This window comes from Hyla sarda, chromosome 1 (assembly GCF_029499605.1).
Source record: "Hyla sarda isolate aHylSar1 chromosome 1, aHylSar1.hap1, whole genome shotgun sequence".
NCBI lineage: Eukaryota > Metazoa > Chordata > Amphibia > Anura > Hylidae > Hyla > Hyla sarda.
The window spans coordinates 407535365-407559918 of record NC_079189.1 but is presented as its reverse complement, the minus strand read 5'-3'; the positions used below and the strand labels follow the sequence as shown (position 1 = coordinate 407559918).

General features: G+C 45.9%; 1 protein-coding gene and 1 non-coding gene across 4 annotated transcripts in view; both read right to left on the bottom strand.

Moving 5' to 3' along the window:
* Positions 1-24554, bottom strand: part of ARHGEF40 (Rho guanine nucleotide exchange factor 40) — a 236045-nt gene that overhangs the window by 48729 nt on the left and 162762 nt on the right. For all 3 annotated transcript variants that reach the window (XM_056528603.1, XM_056528602.1, XM_056528604.1), the window contains exons 17-18: positions 9982-10152; positions 984-1161 (exon numbers count right to left, since the gene is read on the bottom strand). In XM_056528603.1, coding sequence (XP_056384578.1) covers positions 984-1161; positions 9982-10152 — 349 coding nt within the window. The remainder of the gene's footprint in view (positions 1-983; positions 1162-9981; positions 10153-24554) is intronic.
* LOC130337634 (U2 spliceosomal RNA) lies at positions 5958-6140 on the bottom strand. Its single transcript, XR_008878488.1, has one exon. It is a non-coding gene; the product is annotated as a U2 spliceosomal RNA (small nuclear RNA).

The following is a 24554-nucleotide window of genomic DNA, read 5'->3' as shown; positions in this document are numbered from 1 at the left end:
CCACTGCGGCTATGACACGAGTACAGGAGCTGGGCTCGCAGCATAGAGCGCCGGTCCCGGCTGCTTTCAGTGATCGTGCTGATGTCCGGCATTAACCCCTCAGATGCCATGATCATTACTGATCATGCATCTGTGGAGGTACCGGTGGCTGATCTGATCGCCTGCAGCACGGCCGCCCGCACCTGCCTCCTGCTGCCATCATAGGGTTTTCTTCTCTGGCCTGCCATCCAGCAGACCAGAGAAGTAGATCACAGATAACGCTGATCAGTGCTATGCATATGTATAGCACTTATCTGTATCTGCAATCTAAGGATTGCAATTTATAGTCTAGGACTATAAAAGTGTAACAAAAAAAAAAGTTTAAAAAAAAGTTTTAATAAGTGAATAAGCCCCTCCCCCAATAAAAAAATAAAAACTCCTCTCTTCCTATACATTTTTTTTAAGTGTAAAAAAAATGTAAATACATCATATTTGGTATCACCGGGTGCGGAAATGTCTGGTTCATAAAAACATTATGTTAATGGTCCCGTATGGTGAATGGAGTAAACATAAAAAAAACACCAAAGTCCAAAAATATAGATTTTTATCAGAAAAAATTAATTAAAAGTGATAAAAAAAAATAAAATAAACTACAGATCACGACACAAAAAATAAGCCCTCAAACATCCCCGTATACAGAAAAATAATAAAGTTATAGAGGTGAGAAGTTCTGCAAAAAAAAGTGGGTAGGGCAATGCATTTTCGGTTTCGGTTTTCGGCCAAGCACAGCCTAAATTTTCGGGTTCAGCCCAAAATTTCCCTTTCGGTGCATCCCTAATTATTTATTCTGCATGTTGAATGCTGTAAAAAGAACATAAAGAAAAACTATGCAAAAATAGTTGTAAGTTGTTAATCCAACCCCCCCAAAAAAGAAACAAAACAGATAACACTCTTGAAGTTATGATCAGGCCTACTGTAGCAACCCTGCTTTAATCTGAACTTACCTTTACTTAGTCCTCCTTGATCCCATAACAGTTTTGTGATCTCATTAGTCCAAGTTTCTTTCACATTTGAAGTCTCTGCTTGGAGAAGTAATGTTTCTCGTGACTTTTGGCGACGGAACCAGAGCTCAATTCGTGTGTCTCCCTCTGTAGCATTCTCTGTGATGCCCATATCAGCTGTCTAAGTCAGAAGATGCAGATACAATTTATAACAGTTTTTTTTCCTAATTTAAATAGATTTAAATAGATTACAGGAAATTCCGTAGTATATCTTTTTAATATGCACAATTTGTTGGGGGAAAAGACCTCAGAACCTTTCCTTATTCACTTAAATGATCTTTACAGAGATGTAAACCACAAAAGATGTAAATCAGACACTAGCCAGTCAAGCTATATGTCAACATCTCTGTGACATCCACTCCTGGCAGGTCAATACAAAAAGAACACATTTTCCATTCTCTCTACAACACACTGAAGTCCCCATCAGTCCCCTACCACTGCACATGGTAATCTTAGCTATTGTGTTCAACCATCAAGACCCATTTCAATAAGCTCCTAAAGCACAGTTCTTGAGCTGATGTCACTTCCAAGGTAATGATTAGTGGAACAAAGGATAGTCAATTATTTATGCCCCACTCTTTGCGAAGCATTTGGAAAAAATGTTTGGTTTCTTTTTTTGTTCATTTTTTTACTCCCTGCCACTAACATGAGATAGTGAGAAATATACGCGTTTTTATTAAACTATCTCTATGCATCTCTATTTGTAATATTCATAGCAATGCAAAGAGAAAGGGGGAAATTCATCATGGTATGTGATGTACATGTTTTCTTTTTTACACCACATATTTCCTTGCGGTATATTTGACATGACTGAAACAAAGTTTTCAGTCATGTGGCCTTTCATGAATTATGTGATAATGATAATGATGACAGGAAATATTGCATGGTATAAACACTGGACCAGGCTTTATGAATCGAGCACAGAGCACACAGATCAATGTAGTTCTATGGAACTACATTGATCTGTATGAGGAATCTAATGATTTCTCCTAAAGGTCCCCTTAGGGAACAAATAAAGTGTTAAAAAGGCGATTTTTGTACTCACAGTAAAATCTCTTTCTCGTAGCCTTCATTGGGGGACACCTATACTGATTGGTATATGCTCTTGCCACTAGGAGGTGTTGACACTAGGAAAAAAAAGTTGGCTCCTCCCTGGCAGGATATACCCGCCCACTGGAAGTGAGGTAATCAGTTTTGTCACAAAGCAGTAGGAGAAGCCTAGAAAGAATCCCGGATAAATCCTGGATAAAAAATAAAAAAAATAATGAAGAAATGGGTGGGTGCAGTGTCCCCCAATGAAGGCTACGAGAAAGAGATTTTACAGTGAGTACAAAAATCTCCTTTTCTGCTGAAAAAACGCCAGGGAGAGCAACAGACGCCTGAACAAAAAGTGGAGACCAGAAAACCATGGAAAAAACGGAAACTGGCTCAAGAGAGGCCAGGTAAAATAAAATCAATAACCTGAACTTCCGCAGACCTAAAAATCCCTATACCAGGGGCCCGACACGAGCACCCGGGAGGCGAAATGAGCATGACCGGCAGAATCTGGATGTCCGGAACACCTTTCATCTCGGGAGTACATGGACCCAGAAGGAGGAGACAGAAAGAAGAACGGACAAAAAAGTAGCGGAACACCCAGAAAAGGGCATCCCGGAACGCGAGAGCGACAGACATGGGAAGTGGAGGTTCCTGAGTCTCATGAAAGACTTACACCCGAAGGTTAAGGAAACCCAGGGTTTGCTAAATTTTCCGGGTGACAACTTCCGTGACAAGACAGAAGAAGAGCAGAACACGAAGACTGGACAGGGATCGCGAAGACTGGACAGGATTGCTACACGTGCCCGATACCTGAACCATCACTAAGGTCCAAGAACCAGAACGGACGACGTAGAAATGGCGGCACACCACAGATCCTGGGATAGTGTCCAAGACAAGGAACTAACCGGCCTTGGACCCCAGTGGTCCAAGCGGACCAGAGTATGCCGAAGCAACATCCCCCCAGGACAGGAGGGGGAACAACAGGGAACCCAGCAGGGCACAGGAAGGTTATTCCAGAGACAGTGGTGTCCGTATAGGACCACTAACACTGTCAAGGGGGAGGATGAAAACACCCTCCAGGGAGAATGCGCCGAGGAAGGAGGAGAGCAATGGAAGGACCCCAACAACAGACAGTGGCTAGACCAGCTGTCGTCGAGCCATACATGAGTGCATAAACTCCAACTCCAACGCCAACAGGTGTCAAGGCCGTATGAGCAGCAGTAGACAACCAAGAAACCGGAAGAGAGCCAGGCTGCAACAGTGGGCAAAAGCACACAAGTATAGACAGCCAAAAGCTCATCTGAATGCTCTCAGCCATAAAAGAAGAGTCCAGACTAATACCCCACCCATATAGTGGGGGGAGAGAGAAGGCTCTCTCCTGGTAGTACAAAGCGCTCTGTGAAATAGTCCTCCTAAGTGAGGGGAAAACAAGGGGCCCTAAGTGAGGAAAAACCATGCCCTGACCCGCCAAGCTTTCTGATCCCCATACCCCCTGAGGAAGGGAGATGAAAAAAGTGCACCAGGCACTGCAGGAGCAGAAAAAATGCTGCCCCTACGGCAACGGAACAAGTACTAGCCCCATGAACTCCGCTACAACATCACGGGGTATTGAGGACTGGTGCTGGGCAGAGATAGAAAGATGTGACTACAAATGCAAGGAAGGAGCACACACAGATACAAGGCAACCAACAGCATAGAGAAGAACACCCCACCAGGGTGAAACCCTGGGCCAGATGGACACTATCAGAGTCAACCCGGTCGATTCTAAGGCAACCGAGCAGGCGCCTGAGTCACCCCGCCCAGGAGCTCAGGCCCATGCCAGCACAAAGGTGCACAACCGCTGCAGACCTGCGGAAACAAGATCACAGGAAGGCCCACGGCACACCCCACCAACAAAAGGGAAAGTGGGTCATACACGTACAGAGAGACCCTACGTGGCGCTTCACCTGGAATTCAGTCACTGGAGCGGCAAAAATGGGGAAGGAGACCTGGAGAAATAGAAAGCCATACAGACACAGATTGGCTATCTGGCATAAGAACCATGGCCACACCTGGACTCACCTTTAGACCCACACACAAAAAGTGGGCCACTATCCTTAAACCCTGAGAGTGGCAGGAATGTGGAGAGGGACCTGGTAAAGTAGGGAACTCCACAAACCAGCATGTGGCGCATTGCAGAGGGCTATGGAGCCACCTGGGGAGACCCACACGGAAGTACGTCCAGGCAGTGGGTTACCTGCACGTCCGCACGCAGTGGGGAGTGCATGGTAGTTGGTTCGACGTAGCAGTAAACTACAGAGACAGCCCACCGGCTGACAAGTGGAGGATTCCTGAGAACAAAAGGACGCTCTTTCGAACCCCCCCATAGACAGTGGAGCACAGGAGTGCGGCCAACTTATGGGTGACCCAGTGGCGTAGGAGACCAAGCAGACTAATGACTGGCAGCAGATCCTTGTGCCTGCAGGAACCCTCTGACAGAGTCCTCCCACTAACAGTGAGGTACAGGAAGTAACAGCTATGCACACGGCAGCCCAAATATGTAAGACACACAGCGGCGGAAACTGTGCAGACTACAGTCTGGCATAATGAGTGACCCCCAGGTGCTAGTGATAAGGGGACACAGTTAGACAGACAATAACTGTGCCCCTTAGACACATGGGGAAAGGCAGAGAAGCCTACAAGCCATGAATAGAATTCCCGTCACCCAGGGAGATCGGGGCAGTGAGGTACCCGAACTTCAGCCGCAGAAACATCAGCCCTTGGAGAAGTGACAGGTGGCAGAGAAAACCATGCAGACCACTGTCTGGCTTACTGGTATGGGTCCATGTAGACAATGGGGCACTCCAGCGGTCACCTCGCACAGGCAGTGGGGTACCGTAACTTCATCCGCAGATACTTCAGCCCTTGGAGAAGTGACAGGCGGGTACCGAAATCCGGTCGTGGACATGGCAGTTGTGAGATGAGTGACAGGTGAGACTACTGTCTGTTCTCATGAGAGCGGGTGCAATCGTGGCCATGCAGGGACACTGATGATCCATAAAAGACCAATATATGGAGGGTTAATCCAAGCTATTCACCAAAAGATTACAGCAGTGATCCACTAATTCCCTGATTTCCCATATATTAAAAGGTATAACTTTATTAATTGATATTGATTCACACACAAAATAAAGATTAAAAAGTCAGGGTGTCTCTCTTTCCATGTGTTAGATTAATCAATGAGTACTGCTGTAACTCAATTGTTGAGATACTGTATGCACCTGCAGTGTGCCATACAGATAGGAAAGGACACCACTGTGTTTAAAATCAGTTTGCAGCCCCCCTTGACATGTTTCACCACTCACACGACTTTGTCAAGAGGCAATGGGGCTATTGCCTCTTGACAAAGCCGTGTGAGCGGTGAAACATGTCGAGGGGGGCTGCAAACTGATTAATCTAACACATGGAAAGAGAGACACCCTGACTTTTTAATATTTGTTTTGTGTGTGAATCAATATGAATTAATAAAGTTATACCTTTTAATATATGGGAAATCAGGGAATTAGTGGATCACTGCGGTGATCTTTTGGTGAATAACATGCAGGGACACTCCCACAGAGACCCCGCCCTGGACGAGGGGATCTGGGACAGCAGTTGCAAATGTGACAGCCTGTGGAAGAGAGAATAACGTATGTACACATCAAAAAACACCTGCGGACCTGGCAATGATGACATGACAACCATTAGTAGAAAGGAAAAACAGTCCAGACCGTAATGCCGGTAACTTCTAAGGAATCATGAAATCCCTGAAACGACCCGCAACAGGGAGTCACATATGTCCGACAGAGTGAGAACCTTGGCGACAGCAGGTATGCCAAAGGCATGAAGCCTAGCAGACATTTTTGGTGTACTGTACCCGAAGATACTGCTCTATCGGGTGAATGCATGGGGCGACGGAAGCAAACTTCGAAATCTGCCCCAGTTCTCAAAAATCCATTTAATTTATGGTCCCCAGATAGGGGACATATCAAAGATAAAACTCAGAAGAACAGATAGTACACCTGAGTGGAGGGGAGAAGTGATAAATAGTACAGGCGAAGGCTGTAATTTTGTGTTCCCCTAGATCACATGTGTGCATGGAAAATAAGGAAAAATGCAATTAAAGACCACAAGAGGGCGCAAAACGCCACTCAAATGGTCTGAGGAAACAGCAGAAGATTTTTTTTTATATTTGAGAGATTATGCCAGAAAATCATCCCATATAAATTATTATCTTAGGACCGAATCCAGATTCCCACAGATGTCTGACTGTCAGCACTTTTAAGTTGCCGGCACTCAGATAGTTCATTTGTGGGAGGGGGGGAACGGAGATTTGCCCCGAGCCCCCATCCAGCAGCACGGCCGCCGGCACCTGTGCGGGGGAGGATGGTGGAGCTATCTGTTCCCCAGCTATAAAAGCTGCTAGGATGAGGGAAACTGCCGGGTCCCACTCTAAAGGAGAGAGGACGGGGCAGACCTACGCTCTGAGTCCGTGTCTCTCCGGCAGCGGGAGAGGGAAAGTGGTGTTCAGCTGGAAAAGGGCCCGCGGAGCTGGAGGACTACGGTTCAGAAAAAATAAAATGTAAATTTTTTTTTTTTTAAGTCAGAGGATACAGCCTCTGACCTCCCTGGTGGCACTAAAGACCCCTGCAGCGTGCTGAGTCCGGAGGGCTTGCTGTGGGGAGGAGAGGGGCAGAGCTAAGCTCCGTAGTAGAACACAGATCCTTCCCTGCCGGGCGCTCCAAAGGCAGCGCCGCCAGAGCAGGGAGAGAGTCATCTCCCGTTCTGAAGTAGGGAAGAAGAGGGACTGAGTTACCTGCCGCCATTATGGGTCCCATCGGCCAGCACAGCGCCGGAGGAGCAGGACCCAGTGACTGTAGAGAAATAAGTCCAGGGAGCTGTCGCAAAAGTCGGCAGCTGCCCTGAGGCAGAAACGGGCAGGAGAGACTACCAGTGTGAGGCCCAACCCCAATAAAGATAGGCCAATTACCCCTGGAATTGCCCCGTAGCCAAAAGAGATATTAACCCCTTAAGTCCTGTGTTGGGAGGGGGGGAAACATACTCACCTATCTTCACATACTCACCTAGAGATGTCTTCAGCCAGCTTTTTAGTCACCTGCATCACGTCAGGCTGCGACAGCGGGACGAGCAGGGAAAATAGGGGGACCCGGACCCACGGTGCAACCCCAAGCGCTGGCCGTTGGCGGGAAGGGGTTAACGGTGCATTCATTAATGTCCCGTGCCCCTTAGCCGCATATGGGGGAACAGGTAGCGCCATGCACCTGAATCCCCACCCTGAAAAAAGGAAACAAAAAGAAGTAAAGAACCTGACTAAACAGCCCTTACTAGAAAATAATAAAAAAAGAGACCAGGTCTGGGGAGCTCCCAGACCTGTGTCTTGCCTCCTTCTGACACTAGCTAAAACTGATTACCTCACTGCAGGTGGGCAGGTATATCCTGCCAGGGAGGAGCCGACTTTTTTTTCCTAGTGTCAGCGCCTCCTACTGGCAAGAGCATATCATATACCCATCAGTATAGGTGTCCCCCAATGAAGAAGCGACCGAGAAAAAGTTTAATCAAAGTTTTAAAAACACCCATTAACCCCTTCCATATTAAAAGTTTGAATCACCCCCCTTTTCCCAAATTCCATATAAAAAATATGTAAACATAATAAAAATAAACATGTGGTATCGCCGCGTGCATAAATGTCCGAACTATAGAAATATAATGTTAATTAAACCGCACAGTAAATGGCGTTTACGTAAAAAAAAAACAATGTCCAAAATTGCATATTTTTGGTCACTTGGTATACCTTAAAAAAAATGTATAAAAAGCATTCAAAAAGTCCCATCAAAACAAATATGGTACTGATGAAAACTACAGACTAGAAAAAAATTTGCCCTCATATAGCTCTGTGTGCGGAAAAATATGGTACTGATAAAAACTACAGACTACAAAAAATTTGCCCTCATATAGCTCCGTATGCGGAAAAATAAAAACGTTATAGGGGTCAGAAAATGACAATTTTAGTGCATGTTATTATAATTTATAATTAGTAGTAAAATTATATAAAACCTATATAAATTAGGTATCCTTGTAACCGTATGGACCTACAGAATAAAAATAAGGTGTCAATTTTACCGAAAAGTGCACTGTGTAGAATTGGAAGCCCCCAAAATTTACAAAATGGCATTTTTTTTAAATATTTTGCCCTACAAATATTTTTTTCTGGTTTCGCCGTAGATTTTGTGGTGAAATGGTTGATGACATTACAAGGTAAAATTGTTGGCGCAAAATACAAACCCTCATATGGATCTGTAGGTGGAAAGTTGAAAGCGCTAAGATTTTTAGAAGGTGAGGAGGAAAAAACTAAAGTGCAAAAATGAAAAATGGCCTGGTCCTTAAGAGGCTAAAGAAAAAAAGACACAACTAAATGAAAAAAAAAACAAAAAACTCTTTGGCGTGATTGGCCTGAAGCCTCTCATTAGTATTGAGTCCTGGCTGCTGATAGCAGCCATTACTCACTGTCTATAAAGTGAGCGCATGTTAACGCTTTATGGTGTAAATATATGTAATTTCTTGTTAATGTATTCTCACAATATGGCATATATTTACATCATGGGTGGAATACATTAACTTAAACTGTATATTATGTTACTGGTGCGGAGATTTAAAAAAATAAATAAATAATAATAATCTTCCCAGAATGCTGCTTTCAGCACTTGTCAGATCTTTGTGACTCTGCCTGGTCTGAAATGGTTTTACTTCTAATTGCATCCACTTCACAATATTAGCACTAAGGGTGCATTCACATCACGATTTTACAATCTACTTTTTCTCACGATTTTTTACTTTCAAATCTTACAAATCTGCATGCCAAGTCGTATCCGTTGACTTCCATTCGGTAATCATATTCAACACATGCATCAGTTTTGATACGCATCCAGATTTGCACTATTTTAGTTTGGGAGTAAAATTGTGGTTGACCACGATTTTTCGCGCAGATTCAAAATTGGATCAAAATCGTCTCCAATTTTTTTCATTATTATGGCCTATGTAAATCGTGTGTCTGTGCGCTTTCATGAAATTTATCACACATGATTTCTTTTTACACATACACAGTAGCGTTTTTTAATAAACGTTATTGCCCTTGACATACATGATGCAAACATGATCAGATTTTTTGTGAAAAATCGGATGAAATTTTCAGCTGTATGATTTTTTTTATACGATTTTAAATAGGATACCAAACAATTTTTTTAATATGATTGTATACGATTTCAAGTAATCCAATTATGTCCGATTTTACTGTCTGTTAATCGGATGGTAAAATCGTGATGTGAACCAGGCCTAAGGCTAGGATTCCACTCCCATTTCTTTTTTTTCAGAAAAAAAAAGAAAGTCACACACATTTTCCAGTGTTTTTACACAAAAACGCCTTGTGTGGAACCACCCAAAGGCTAAGATTCCACTTGTAAGAATTACATTGACGTGGTCTAAGATTCCACTTGGTTTTTTTTCTGGCAGTTTTTGGATATCTGCCACTGCAGTTTTTGAGCCAAAGTCAGAAGTGGATCCATAAGAGAGGATAAGTGTAAGTCCTTCGTTTATATCTCCTATTCCTTATGAATGCCACTGCAGTTTTTGAGCCAAAGCCAGAAGTGTAGCTTTCCAAAAACTGCCAGAAAAAAACAAGTGGAATCTTAGCCTTTGGGTGAACCAGTGGAATATTAGCCTTTAGGTGGTTCCACACAAGGCGTTTTTGTGTAAAAACACTGGAAAATGTGCTTGACTTTCTTTTTTTTTCTGAAAAGATGGGAGTCAATAGTGAAGTATAAAATACATTCAATGTTTTTTTTTTTTTTTTGCATCATGGAGGATTTACCTTAAAAGCTTGTTTGAATCCATATGTCTCCAGACCTCCCTCGGCTGTCTTCAGTTTACTGAGAAGCAATAGTTTTTGGAATAAGAAAACATGTCGCAAGGACTTCTTCCTTCCAGATAACACAGTAAATACATCCTTAAGCAGAAGGCGACCATATTCTTTTTCATCCACCTTAGTTTGAACACAAGAAAAAAGTTCAAATGAGTAATAGAGATGTATTGAATTTAACAGACACAAATCTTGAACATGTTCCACTGTACATTAGACTTTATGTGTTAACTATTGCACGAGAGGGTCTAACCTCTGGGACCCTGTGCGATCTGGAGAACGGGGACCTAACTCTCTCCACTGAATGTCGGGTTGGGTCTACAATGAGGGGAGTGGGTCTGCACTGGTGCTGGAGAGACCCAAGTACAGCACTCTGGTATCTTCAGTGTCCCTATAGACAATAAAAAAGGGAGAGTCAGGCCCCCAATATCTACAAAGGGAGGTTTAGAGGTTGGACGGGTCCCCTCACAATGTCACTTATCCTCTATTCAGTGAATAGGGGTTAGGTTTTTGAGGGCTGGAATTCCCTGTAATAAAATGGATGCTCAGCAGAAAAAGTGCCAAGCAGGCATAGGGGGCCATGTGGCAGTTGGTGAGAAAAGTAGCTTATTTAGTGAGGAGATGGAAAAGGGATCTATGGGTAGGATGGCATAAATTACATAGCTGGAGGCAGGAAGTCTAGGTGGGGTTGCAGATGGACAATATAGGATCTAAAGGTTTTATTAGTTTACAGCAAAAGATCTCCAACTTTTTCTGGATTGTAACTCATGTTCAGACTTAACAAAAATCAAATATAATGACAATGTTAATTCACACTCCTTATTTGATGAAAAAGGTATATGGTCAAGCCAACATTTCTTATTCAGTTACATCGGTTTTTGCTATCAAATTTTTAAGCCACAATTAGGGCCTAATCACACAGCAGAATATTCATCCCAAAAATTTTTTGGCATGCATTTTGTGTGCGGCAGGCTCCAACAAATCAGTCACTAGAAACCGTTCAGAAATGTGCCGGCTCTATAGAGAACAATGCATTTCCAAGAGGATTCAGCTGAAAGAATGAAGATGCTCATACTTTCTGCGGAGTCTAGAATTTGAGTTTCCGCTGCAAAAATTCTGCTGTGTGCACGGTGCAGCAGAATTCCATTGAAAAGAATGGGAGGCAGCCACATCCAAATTTCCATGCAGAATATTTACGCCAGGCCCTTACACAACGGCCCTGATGTAATACAATGGCCATCATTTACTAACAGGATTCCGACTCTTTTTGTCGGGTTTTGCACCTAAATTCTGTCACATGGACCATGCAACAGAGTGTGCGACAGAAAAGACCCGATAAAATCTGAAGAAGAAAAAAAAACTACAAAATGGGCGTTGTTCTCGGGAAAAGGGGCTTGGAACAAGCCCCAAATCACTTGTCTTTTCTGACAATCATATGAATTTTCTGGGAAGAAAACCCTACACTTTAAAGCATGTATAATTTTCAGAAAGCGGAGTAAATTCTCTGGCTGTCTACTCCTTTGCCTGCCTCGTCTTTTTCAAACGATTCTTACTTGTAATGTTTAATTTTTTTGACACAATTAAATTTTTAAACAAGGTTTTAGCTTTTTTTCCCCCACATTTTTATTAGTCTTTTCAACACAATTTTTTTTCTTCCTATTGTTTCAGTAGTAATGGTGTATATATATATAAAAAATGAATCGTTTTTAGGGAACCTTAAAATATCATTTTATTTCTTTCCATTAAAATGTGAAAAACACTCTGGGTATTGATAGTGATGGGTCACCAATAACTACCGTACCTTCTTTGATCGCCACCGTCATAAAGTGCATAGGAGATTTGCAACTATTCCTTCATGTGCAATATTTCATTGCACAATACCGGGCAATGTTCAGACTGTGCGGTATTTTTGTGGTTCTTTTTAATTTCTCAGAGCTCACAATATACAGTCTTTTTTATGTGCAATGTGGCAATTAAAGTGTCCCGTGCCGGCAATTAAAGTGTCCCGTGCCTGTATCTCTTGTGCAAAATTGTTTCTCCAAGTGTCACATATTACACAGTATATTGCAGACTGTTTCCATATAACTAGTGCACATTTAGAATGGTGAAATGTTGCACAATGTATCTACAGTCAATATATGTAACACCACAGGTTTTTGCACATTGCCACTTATCTTTCTCTTCCTCCGGTAGTAAGGTGCGTTTTTGTGTGCGCTGGAGTAAAGTGCGTCTTTTGTGTGCACTGGAGCTTGTGGTATGCTCAGGGCTGCCGGTCCTACGCGTTTCCTCTAAACGATTCCTCAGGGACCTTGTTTTCGGCTTCCACCTTCTTTATGCATCCATTAGTTTATGTAGCTCGTGCAGCTCCATTTCATCTGTGCGGCACTGATGACAGCTGTCATCAGTGCCGCACAGATGAAATGGAGCTGCACGAGCTGCATAAACTAATGGATGCATGTTACGCCGAGCGCTCCGGGTCCCCGCTCCTACCCGGAGCGCTCACAGCGTTCTCCTATTCGCAGCGCCCCAGTCAGACCTGCCGACCGGGTGCGCTGCGATAATGTTCCCAGCCGGGATGCGATTCGTGATGCGGGACGCGCCCGCTCGCGATGCGCATCCCGACTCGCTTACCAGACCTGTTCCCCGTCTGTGCTGTCCCGGCGCGCGCGGCCCCGCTCCTTAGGGCGCGAGCTCGCCGGGTCTTTGCGATTTAAAGGGCCGGTGCGCCACAGATTGGTGCATGAGGTTTTAATCAGTACCTTCACCTGTGCACTTCCCTATTTATACCTCACTTCCCCTGCACTCTCTTGCCGGATCTTGTTGCCATTGTGCCAGTGAAAGCGTTTCCTTGTGTGTTCCTAGCCTGTGTTCCAGACCTCCTGCCGTTGCCCCTGACTACGATCCTTGCTGCTTGCCCTGACCGTTTGCTACGTCCGACCTTGCTCTTGTCTACTCCCTTGTACCGCGCTTATCTCAGCAGTCAGAGAGGTTGAGCCGTTGCTGGTGGATACGACCTGGTTGCTACCGCCGCTGCAAGACCATCCCGCTTTGCGGCGGGCTCTGGTGAATACCAGTAGCAACTTAGAACCGGTCCACCGACACGATCCACGCCAATCCCTCTCTGGCACAGAGGATCCACCTCCAGCCAGCCGAATCGTGACAATGCATAAAGAAGGTGGAAGCCGAAAATAAGGTCCCTGAGGAATCGTTTATAGGAAACGCGTAGGACCAGCAGCCCTGAGCATACCATAAGCTCCAGTGCACACAAAAGACGCACTTTACTCCAGCGCACACAAAAACGCACCTTACTACCGGAGGAAGAGAAAGATAAGTGGCAATGTGCAAAAACCTGTGGTGTTACATATATTGACTGTAGATACATTGTGCAACATTTCACCATTCTACATGTGCACTAGTTATATGGAAACAGTCTGCAATATACTGTGTAATATGTGACACTTGGAGAAACAATTTAGCACCAAGAGATACCGGCACGGGACACTTTAATTGCCGGCACGGGACACTTTAATTGCCACATTGCACATAAAAAAGACTGTATATTGTGAGCTCTGAGAAATTAAAAAGAACCACAAAAATACCGCACAGTCTGAACATTGCCCGGTATTGTGCAATCAAATATTGCACATGAAGGAATAGTTGCAAATCTCCTATGCACTTTATGACGGTGGCGATAAAAGAAGGTAGTTATTGGTGACCCATCACTATCAGTGTTTTTCACATTTTAATGGAAAGAAATAAAATGATATTTTAAGGTTCCCTAAAAACGATTCATTTTTTGCTGACAATTGGGAGACCTAATCTAGCACAAGATACTGTTGTATCGATCAGTTATGTATATATATATATATATACACATATATATATATATATATATACACACACACACACACACACACACTCATTTTAATACATCTATCTATGTGTGTATAAATTATTAATATCTAGATCTCTCTCTCTCTATATATAGTTATATATTTCTATGCATATATTTTTTCACAAATTATAATTTATTTTTATTTTCCCGGTTTTTATTTAACCCCTTAAGGACGCAGGGTTTTTCAGTTTTTGCATTTTCGTTTTTTCCTCCTTACCTTTTAAAAATCATAACCCTTTCAATTTTCCACCTAAAAATCCATATTATGGCTTATTTTTTGCGTCACCAATTCTACTTTGCAGTGACATTAGTAATTTTACCCAAAAATCCATGGCGAAAAAAAAAAATCAATTTGCGACAAAATCGAAGAAAAAACGCCATTTTGTAACTTTTGGGGGCTTCCGTTTGTACGCAGTGCATATTTCGGTAAAAATGACACCTTATTATTCTGTAGGTCCATACGGTTAAAATGGTACCCTATATAGGTTTCATTTTGTCGTAACTACATGCAGGAAAATGTATACGTTTAAAAATGTCCTTTTCTGACCCCTATAACTTTTTAATTTTTCCACGTACAGGCCGGTATGAGGGCTCATTTTTTGCACCGTGATCTGAAGTTTTTATGGGTACCATTTTTGTTTTGATCGGACTTTTTATAAATTTTTTAATGGTATAAAAAGTGACCAAAAATAAGCTTTTTTTGACTTTGGAATTTTTTTACATGTACGCCATTGACCGTGCGGTTTTATTAATGATATATTTTTATAGTTCGGACATTTACGAACGTGGCGATACCACATATGTTTATTTTTATTTACACTGTTTTATTTTTTTATGGGAAAAGGGGGGTGATTCAAACTTTTATTAGGGAAGGGGTTAAATGATCTTTATTAACACTTTTTTAAACTTTTTTTTGCAAGGTTATAGCTCCCATAGGGACCTATAACACTGCACACACTGATCTTTTACAAAGATCACTGGCGTGTATTAACACGCCTGTGATCAGTGTTATCGGCGCTTGACTGCTCCTGATCAGACACCGAGGAGGCAGGTAAGGGCCCTCCCAGTGTCCTGTAAGCTGTTGGGGACACTGCGATTTCACCGCGGCTGTCCCGAATAGCCCGACTGAGCAGCCGGGATACTTTCGCTGCAGACGCGGCGGTCAGCTTTCATCACCGCGTCTGAAGGGTTAATACAGGGCATCACCACGATCGGTGATGTCCTGTATTAGCCGTGGGTCCCAGCCGTTGATGGCTGCCGGGACCGACCCGATATGATGCAGCATACCGACCCGATATGATGCGGCATATCGCGGGAGCCGGCAGAGGACGTAAATATACGTCCTTCGTTTTTAAGGGGTTAAAAAATCTGTCGCACTGCGACAGAATTTTCATTGCGACAGATTTAACCATGCACCAGATTTTAATGTGCGACAGTATTAACCCTGCGATAGATTTTTTTTTCCCTGTGACTAAAAAGATTGAGAAACGTGTGACAGATTAGTAAATACCAAGAGATAGAAAGGTCGGAAAAGTCAGGTCGTGCGCCAGATTCTGGCGCATTGCGCCAGAAATTTTGTCTGAGTCAGAATTTGCACCAGAATAGAAAAAACCTTACTAACTCTCTATTTTACGGAGGAAACCATAAAAAGGGGCGTGGCCAGTGGGAAAGTGGGCATGGCCACCGAAAATGGGAGTGTTCCCGACATTTTCACAAAAACCCATCATATTTACTAAGGTTTCCACAAAAAATGTGGTGGATTTGAGCGGAGGAAAACCCGACAGATCAGAGCATGTGTAAAAAAAAGCAAATTGTAGGGGAGAAGTGCAAAATGTAGGGAAACCTTATAAATACTGTGGTGAGCTGGGGTGTTGCAACGGTGCAGCAGGGTCTGGTGGTATTAACCCTGTGGGGCAAGGTGTTATTAACCCCTGGTTTGTCGTGACGCCAGGATGTGGTTGTTTTCTGTATAAGGCCCTGCCGACAACCAACCCAAAAACGGCAGGCAATAATGAATGTCTACAGCAGGAATTGTGCAAATAACTGGAACTTTTACTTAAACTTCTTATGGAACGGTTTTTACAATTATGCAGTTTCTCTAGAGGCAACTGGGATGCAGGATACCTCGCAGGCTTGCTGGGACTTGTAGTATTGAGATCTATGCAGGCCACTGTGCTACTAATTGTATGCTTGAGTTGAGTAGTAGTCACTAGAATTTGTAGATAGAGCTTGATAACTCATGTTTTGAAGTGGTTCTTTAGGCTTTGGCCTAGATGAGATGAATTTAGTAGTATAAGCTGAGATTGTGCTTCTTTGGTGTCCAGGAGATAAGAGAGAGGAGAAGAGTGAATTTAGAGACTACAACCCCTTTTATACTAGGGGGGCTGGACTAAAGCCCATTGGTTGCAAAGCCTGTAGGTCCTGTACCCAGGGAACTCTGGGTACATCACATGACATTTTATACATTGGTACAACCTTTATACATACTGAACAATATGTACAATACACTTACAATGCATTTATACAGAGCAAGAACTGATGAGCAATGGGGGGGAACACTGCAGGAGAGCCCTAAGGACGGCAGGGACTCTTCCTGAGGGGACTTAGGAAGGGTTCAGGACCATGTCCTGTACCGGGACACCACAATACTGTGGGAAAAAAATTGTAGGGAATTAAAACCCACAAAGAAAACTACACTCAACTCTTAGTAAATCAGGGCCAATGTGTGAGAGAAACACTGGAGAGATCTTCACATCTCAGTTTTCATATCTTAATGAGCTCTGGTAAAGTGAAAGAATATAGTTACGTAGCCCTGATTCCCAACTAGTACCCATTCACCTCCTTTTTTCGGGTCCCCTGACCTTCACTCTACATGCTGCTTCCAAGATAAGCTCTTGGAGCAGGACCTATTGGCTCAGCCAATGACCTCTGGGACCTTCCATGATCTGGAGAATAGGGACCCTACTCTCTATTCATTGTCTATAGGACTGCTGGACAATAACTGACAAGGATGGGTCAACACTTTGGCAAGATAATGGCTGAGCCGGTAGCTGCTGCTGCAAGCACTCGTCTTGGAAACAGGAAGAAGAAAGGAGTTTGGGAGACCAGAAGAAGTCGAATGGTAGCTGCAGGGGACCTGCGCTAGGTAAGTATAGTTTTTTTTTTTTCAATACCCTCCCGATCAAAGTAACAGTTGAGCAATTACCCATAGCGACCAATAATTTTTTTTTAGCTTTAATTTTTTAGATGGCTTTTTAAAAATAAAAAAGCAATCTGATTGTTTGCTATGGGAAATTACTTCAGTGATCCTTTACACAAAGTTTGACATATGACTCCCATTGTGTGGAATTAAGGAGATTTTTATGCTTACCGTAAAATTGTAGGGGAGAAGTGCAAAATGTAGGGAAACCTTATAAATACTGTGGTGAGCTGGGGTGTTGCAACGGTGCAGCAGGGTCTGGTGGTATTAACCCTGTGGGGCAAGGTGTTATTAACCCCTGGTTTGTCGTGACGCCAGGATTCATTGTCTATAGGACTGCTGGACAATAACTGACAAGGATGGGTCAACACTTTGGCAAGATAATGGCTGAGCCGGTAGCTGCTGCTGCAAGCACTCGTCTTGGAAACAGGAAGAAGAAAGGAGTTTGGGAGACCAGAAGAAGTCGAATGGTAGCTGCAGGGGACCTGCGCTAGGTAAGTATAGTTTTTTTTTTTTCAATACCCTCCCGATCAAAGTAACAGTTGAGCAATTACCCATAGCGACCAATAATTTTTTTTTAGCTTTAATTTTTTAGATGGCTTTTTAAAAATAAAAAAGCAATCTGATTGTTTGCTATGGGAAATTACTTCAGTGATCCTTTACACAAAGTTTGACATATGACTCCCATTGTGTGGAATTAAGGAGATTTTTATGCTTACCGTAAAATCTCTTTCTCGGAGGATCCACTGGGGGACACAGACGTTGGGCATATGCTGCTGTCACTAGGAGGCTTGACACTATGGTAACAAGAAAAGTCTGCCCCTCCCAGCAGGGTATACTCTACTACAGGCACCTGAGTTAATCAGTTTTAGTCCCAGAGCAGTAGGTAGAAAAAAAACACGAACTGTGCGAGGAAACCACAGAACAAAAATTAACTGAACACACCCTCGGAGAGGTAATCAAACCAGGAACACCAGAAGAAAAAAGGGGTGGGTGCTGTGTCCCCCAATGTATCCTCAGAGAAAGAGATTTTACAGTAAGCATAAAAATCTCCTTTTCTCTATCGGCTCCATTGGGGGACACAGACCTTGGAATGTACCAAAGCAGTCCCTAGGGTGGGTAAAAGAAACCCAGTCAGGTGGAAGGCTGGAACACCGCCGCCTGCAACAACTTACAGCCCAGACTAGCATCAGCGGATGCAAAGGTATGAACCTGGTAGAATTTCGTAAAGGTGTGCAAAGACGACCACGTGGCCGCTTTACAAACCTACAAGGCCGAAGCCATGTTGCGGAGAGCCCAGGATGCCCTGACAGGTAATTGCAATAAGGAACGCCACTTTCCAGGAAAGGAGACAAAGAGGAATGTCCCTGAGAGGTTTGAAGGGAGTACCCTGCAGGGCACCAAGAACTAAGTTCAAGTCCCAAGGTGGTGTAGGGGACCTGTAAGGAGAGGCCGCGTGGGCCACTCCCTGAAGAAAAGTCCGGATATGGGGATCGGACGCTAGAGGACGTTGAAAGAGAGTGTAAAGGGCCGAAACCTGACCCTTAAGAGAACTGAGAGCTAACTGTTGTTCTAGCCCCGACTGCAAAAAGGAAAGAAGTAGAGGGAGAGAGAACCTAACTGGAGAAAAACAGTGAGATTCACACCAGAGAAAATAAGACCGCCAAGTACGGTGGTAAATATTCGTAGAAGGGGGCTTGCGCACCCTGATCATAGTGCAAATCACTTGGGGAGAGAAACCTTCGAGCCCTAAGAACCGCGGTCTCAAACGCCACGCCGACAAATGCAGCAATATTAAATTGGGGAGAGAAGGTCTGGACGAAGAGGGAGGCGCAGCTGGGCCAGTCTGGAGCCACAAGAACGGTGGGAACGCCCTCTACTTGAGCTTCCTCAGGATCCTGGGAAGGAGAGGAAGAGGAGGGAAAAGATAGGGTAGGGCAAAGTCCGACCAAGGAATCACCAGGGCATCCACGGCCAGAGCCAGGGATTACGGGACTCAGCCACAAAGTGAGGAACCTTCTGGTTGTGGCGGGACGCGAATAAGTCCACGTCTGGAGTGCCCCAGAGGTTGCAAATCTCTTCAAACACCTCCGGATGAAGAGACCACTCGCCTGGGTCAGCTGAGGATTGGCTAAGAAAGTCCGCTTTTCAGTTGTGCACCCACGGGATGTGAATTGCTGAGATGGCTGGCACTCTGAGTTCTGCCCAGAGAAGAATCCTGGACACCTCGGCCTTTGCTGCTGAGCTGTGAGTGCCGCCCTGGCGATTGATATATGCCACAGCAGTGGAGTTGTCCGACTAGACACGAACAGGACAGTCCCGAAGAAGAATCTCCCAATGGCACAGGCAAAGATAGATTGCCCTCAGATCTAAAATGTTGATGGGGAGAAGGGCTTCTCGGGGAAACCAAAGGCATTGGACTGTTCGGTCCCTGAAAACACATCCCCAAAGCGAAAGACTGGCGTCCGTCTTGACTATTTGCCAACGGAGGGGCAGAAAGGAGCACCCTTGTAAAAGCAGGGGGAGCCGAATCCGGGCAGAAGCCATGTCGAATTGAAGTCCCAGGAAAATTAGAGACTGGGTGGGAGATAGGTTGGACTTGTCCTGATTGACCAACCAGCCGAAACGGGACAAGGCCTGAAGGGTGAGACGGAGACTTTCCAGATTTTGGGTCCTGGTTGGTGCCTTGATCAGGAGGTCGTCCAGGTACGGAATCACTGAGACAGGCGCCAGGACCTTGGTGAAGACCCTCGGAGCAGTGGCTAGACCGAGGGGAAGGGCCACAAACTGAAATGGCCTTCTGGAACAGCAAAGTGGAGATACCGCTGATGTCCTGGAAAGATTGGAATGTGGAGGTAGACATCCCGGATATTCACTAAGGTAAGAAATTCTCCTTGATCCATGGACATCACGACCGAATGGAGAGACTCCATGCGAAAATGGCAGAGGAGAAGATGTTGGTTGAGGCGCTTCAACCAACCAGGATTGGGCGAACACAACCACCTTTCTTGGGGACCATGAAGAGGTTGGAATAAAAACCCAAAAAACGTTCCTTGGGAGGAACTGGGAAAAATACTCCCTGAATGAGAAGGGACTGGAGCACGCCCCGAAAGGCCCTTGCCAGAGATGGGGATCGGGGGGGGGGGGGATCGGGTTGTGCCCGGGAAGCGATCCCTTGGAAGGGAGGCAAACTCGATCCGGTATCCGTTGGATACCACCTCCCTGACCCAGAAGTCCTGAACGTGTGCAGGCCAAACGTCCCGGACGACCTCCCACCCAGGAAAAATCCGCGGGTGGGGGCGTCCCTTCAGGCAGAGGTAGGTTTGCGGGTACCCGCTTTGGCAGTGAAACGACCGTAACGGTTATGCGATTTCCAGGAGGGACGGGTCTGGAAGGAGGTAGCCTTTTCCTGCGAGGGCGCCTGTTTGGATGCTCTACTGGAACCAAACGCCCGAAAGGATCGAAAGGAGGTCGACTTTCGACGGGAAGTAGTACTGCGAGCCCTATTTTGAGGTAACAAGGAACTTTTACCACCCGTCGACTCTGAGATTATCTCATCCAGGAGCTTACCAAACAGTCGAGAACCGGTAAAAGAAAACTCCGTCAGAGATTTCTTAGAAGGGGCATAGAACGACGAAAAGCCACCAGGTTACCTGTGGCAAAAGCCGCACAACAGGCCGACTACATGGAAGCAGAACACAGATAGCTCTCCAACTCTCTAGGGCTGGAGACTAAGTCAGCCAATTCCTCCGCGGGGGATCTGGAAAGAATACCCTGGCGGAGTTGAGAAGCACAGACTGAAAGGGCTTTTGATACCCAGGCAGAAGCAAACACAGGAAGAAAGGAAGAGCCTGCTGCTTCAAAGGCGAATTTTGGTAGAGTCTCTACCCTCTTGTCCGCCGGATCTTTGAAGGAAGCTGCATCGGCCAATGGCAGAGTAGTTGCTTTTGATAGGCGGAAGACCTGGTGGGTCTACTGTTGGAGGAGAGTTCCACCGAGCAATAAGGTCCACCGAGCAAGGGAAATTGCGCTTGAACCTTCTTAGTTTCTTGAAACCGCTTGTCAGGATGCTTCCAGGCAGACTCCAGCAAGGCTTCAAATTCAGCATGAGGGCTGAAAACTTTAGGTGCAGGTCGGAAACTGTGAAAGGAAACTTCTGGAGCTACGGCCGAAGTTCCTGGGTCCTCCAGATGAAATGTGTCCCTTATGACCGAGACCAAGTTGTCCACCAGGTCCGGCCGTATCCGTTTGGTCCTCTGAGTCAGAGGCAGAACCAGAAGCCTCATCTTCCAGTTCTCCAGGAGAGTGGGAACGGGTGGAGGCAGCCTTGGATGAGGGTGAAACTGACCTAGTGCGTTGATCTGGAGAGCCAGAGCGGCGACCAGGGGAGCGTCCCTTAGAAGAGGGATGCTTACGGGATGCTGGAGTCGAGGGGCGATACCTATGAGGGGAGCGCCTATGTCTGCTAGCAGACTCCGGAGATGAGTCAGAGGAACTACCCCTTGAACGCTTGTGAGAGCGCTTAGCATAGGAGGAGGGAGAGCGGGACTCTCTAGAGCAGTGTTTCTTAAACGCGGTCCTCAAGCACCCCCAACAGGTCATGTTTTCTGGATTTCCTTAGTCTTTCACAGGTGATATAACTGTGGTGATGCCTGATTCACTGACCATAATTATATCACCTGTGAAATCCAGAAAACATGACCTGTTGGGGGTGCTTGAGGACCGCGTTTGGGAAACACTGCTCTAGAGGGTCGGCGATGGGAGGACCTCTCCAAGGCAGTCACCATGGAACGGGAGACCTGAGCCAAATCGGAAATAGACTGGGAGAGGTAAGACACCCATTCGGGAGGGATAGCAGAGACCCCATGCCCCCCTGGGACTGGGAGAGGTAAGACACCCATTCCGGAGGGATTGCAGAGACCCCATGCCCCCCAGGTTCTGGAGGGGGATCCTGAGTAGAAATACCAGGAGGGTCGGGGAGTGCAGTGGTGCAGGTGGAACAATTAGGTTCAGCAGAACCAGACATTTTGGAATTGCAGCCCTTGCAAGTATAATAGGTGACCAGGGCCCCAGTTAGCTGTCTAGAGCATGGGTGTCAAACATGCGGCCCACAATGAATATATTTACGGCCCGGCATCCCTGTGTCCCGAAAAATCTTTTCAGGATACAAGGATGCCCCGGTTACCTCTCTGCGGCCCCGCGTTAACGTTAAAAATGCAGGGGCCACCGGGAGGTAGCGCACGCAGGGACGTCACTGACGTCCCGTGCATGCGCCCATAGGAGCAGAGCAGTGAGGAGGACGCAAGAGCATGGTAAGTCACCACTCACGAGCACGTCATCTTCGGTTCTCCGACCACCGATCCTCCGGTCCCGGGACCAACTGCTATGGCCCATGGGCCATAGCAGTAGATCGTGACCCCGGATCGGAGGAGTGGTGGTCGGAACACTGAAGTGGGGCAGTAAACAGCCATACAGCCTCCAGCCATACACTGTATAAGGCTGAATGCTGTATGTCTGTGGAGGAACTGTACTGCTCCTAATTTGGGGAACTATACTGCACCTAATGTGGGGGCAACTATACTGCCAACCTAATGAGGGTGAACTATACTGCCAACCTAATGTGGGGGAACTATACTGCCATCCTAATGTGGGGGAACTATACTGCCAACCTAATGTGGGGTAACTGTACTGCCAACCTAATGTGGGGGAACTGTACTGCACCTAATGTGGGGGAGCTATACTGCACCTAATGAGGGGAACTATACTGCACCTAATGTGGGGGAACTATGTGCAGTACAGTTCCCCCACATTAGGTGCAGTATAATTCCCCCACATTAGGTGCAGTAGTCTTGTGCAGCGGGCAGGGTCTTGTGCAGGGGGGCATAGGGTCTTGTGCAAAGGTGGGCATGGGGTCTTGTGCAAAGGGGGCATGGAGTGTTGTACAAAAGGGGCATGGGGTCTTGTGAAGGGGGCATGGGGTCTTGTGTAGGGTGGGCATGGGGGTCTTGTGCAGGGGGGCCTGAGATGTTGTGCAGGGGGGCCTGGGTTGTTGTGCAAAGGGGACATGGCGTGTTGTGCAAGGAGGGCTTTTTATTTTATTTTTTTATGCGGCCCACATAATCTTAAACCTTGTTTTTTGGTCCATGTTAGCCTTTGAGTTTGACATGCTTGGTCTAGAGGGAGGGACAGTTCTGGGCTCGGACATAGCAAAAGTGAAACAGTTCTCACCCAGCGTCTGAGTCCCCAGCAAAGGCAGCGGCTGTGAGGAGAACTCCGGTCTGCAGCTGAGGAGAGAGACATGAGGGGAGGAATGCAGGACCAATGAGAAGAGAGGGGCCGGATGAGACTAGGGCACCTCTTACTGGCCCTGAGAATACCTCTGCGCGCACACAGCACTAATTGGCAGAGAAAAAACACCTGGATCGCGTGCCCGCACTTTATAGGGCGCGATCCCCGCCGGTCGTGAGTGGGCAGGGCTAATACCCGGCAAGAGCCTGCGGCCAAAAGATGATAACTGTCCGAGTTATAATGGCGTCTGCGAATGCATAAGGGAATGGAGCGTGGAGAAGCACCGCCGGCAGCACGCAGCCGGCAGCACTGCCTACAGGATGAAGTAAGAACTTTGTTCCGGACGCATTGAACAAGCGATGTGGCCGGAGCGATGTGGCCGGAGCGAAGTGCCGGCGCTTGCCTGTGAGTACAGGAAGGGAGCTATCGGCAGCGCGCGGCTGCCAAATAATGAAAGTAAACTCTGCGTTCCGTAGGTGCCGGCGCCTGTACAGACAGGTGCCGAGGGAGAAGGGGGGGGGGGGGGGGGGGGGAAGGAAGGGCACAGTCCTACACCACTAACAATAGGAAAAGCCTTCCCCATATCCCCAAGGGTTGGAGGGGTTGCCTAGTAACAATGAAGAGGAGTGGGCTCAAAGTAGGGGGTCTCCAGAGGATGAAAGTCCCTAAAACCTGAAAGAAAAGGGGGGAAAATACTCACCTTAGTCAGAAGAACTTACCTAATAAAGTCTTCAGTCAGCTTTTGTCACCTGCATCATGCCAGGCTGTAACAGTGAGACGAGCAGGGAGGTAGGGGGACCCGGACCCGTGAGGTACAACCCCAAGCACTGACCATTGGCAAGAAGGGGATGACAGTACATCCACGATGTCTGTGCCCTTTCATCGCAAATCGGGAAACAGCGAACGCTACATTCTTGAGTCCCCACCTGAAAACAAGAAAAGGGAGAGAAAAATCTAAACATCCCTTATCTTGAAAATAAAAAATGTTTGACCAGGTCTGGGGAACCCCAGACCAGCGTCTGCCTCCTACAGACACTAATCTAAAACTGATTAGCTCATGTGCCTGTAGGCGGGTATACCCTGCTGGGAGGGGCCGACTTTTCTTACTATAGTGTCAAGCCTCCTAGTGACAGCAGCATATAC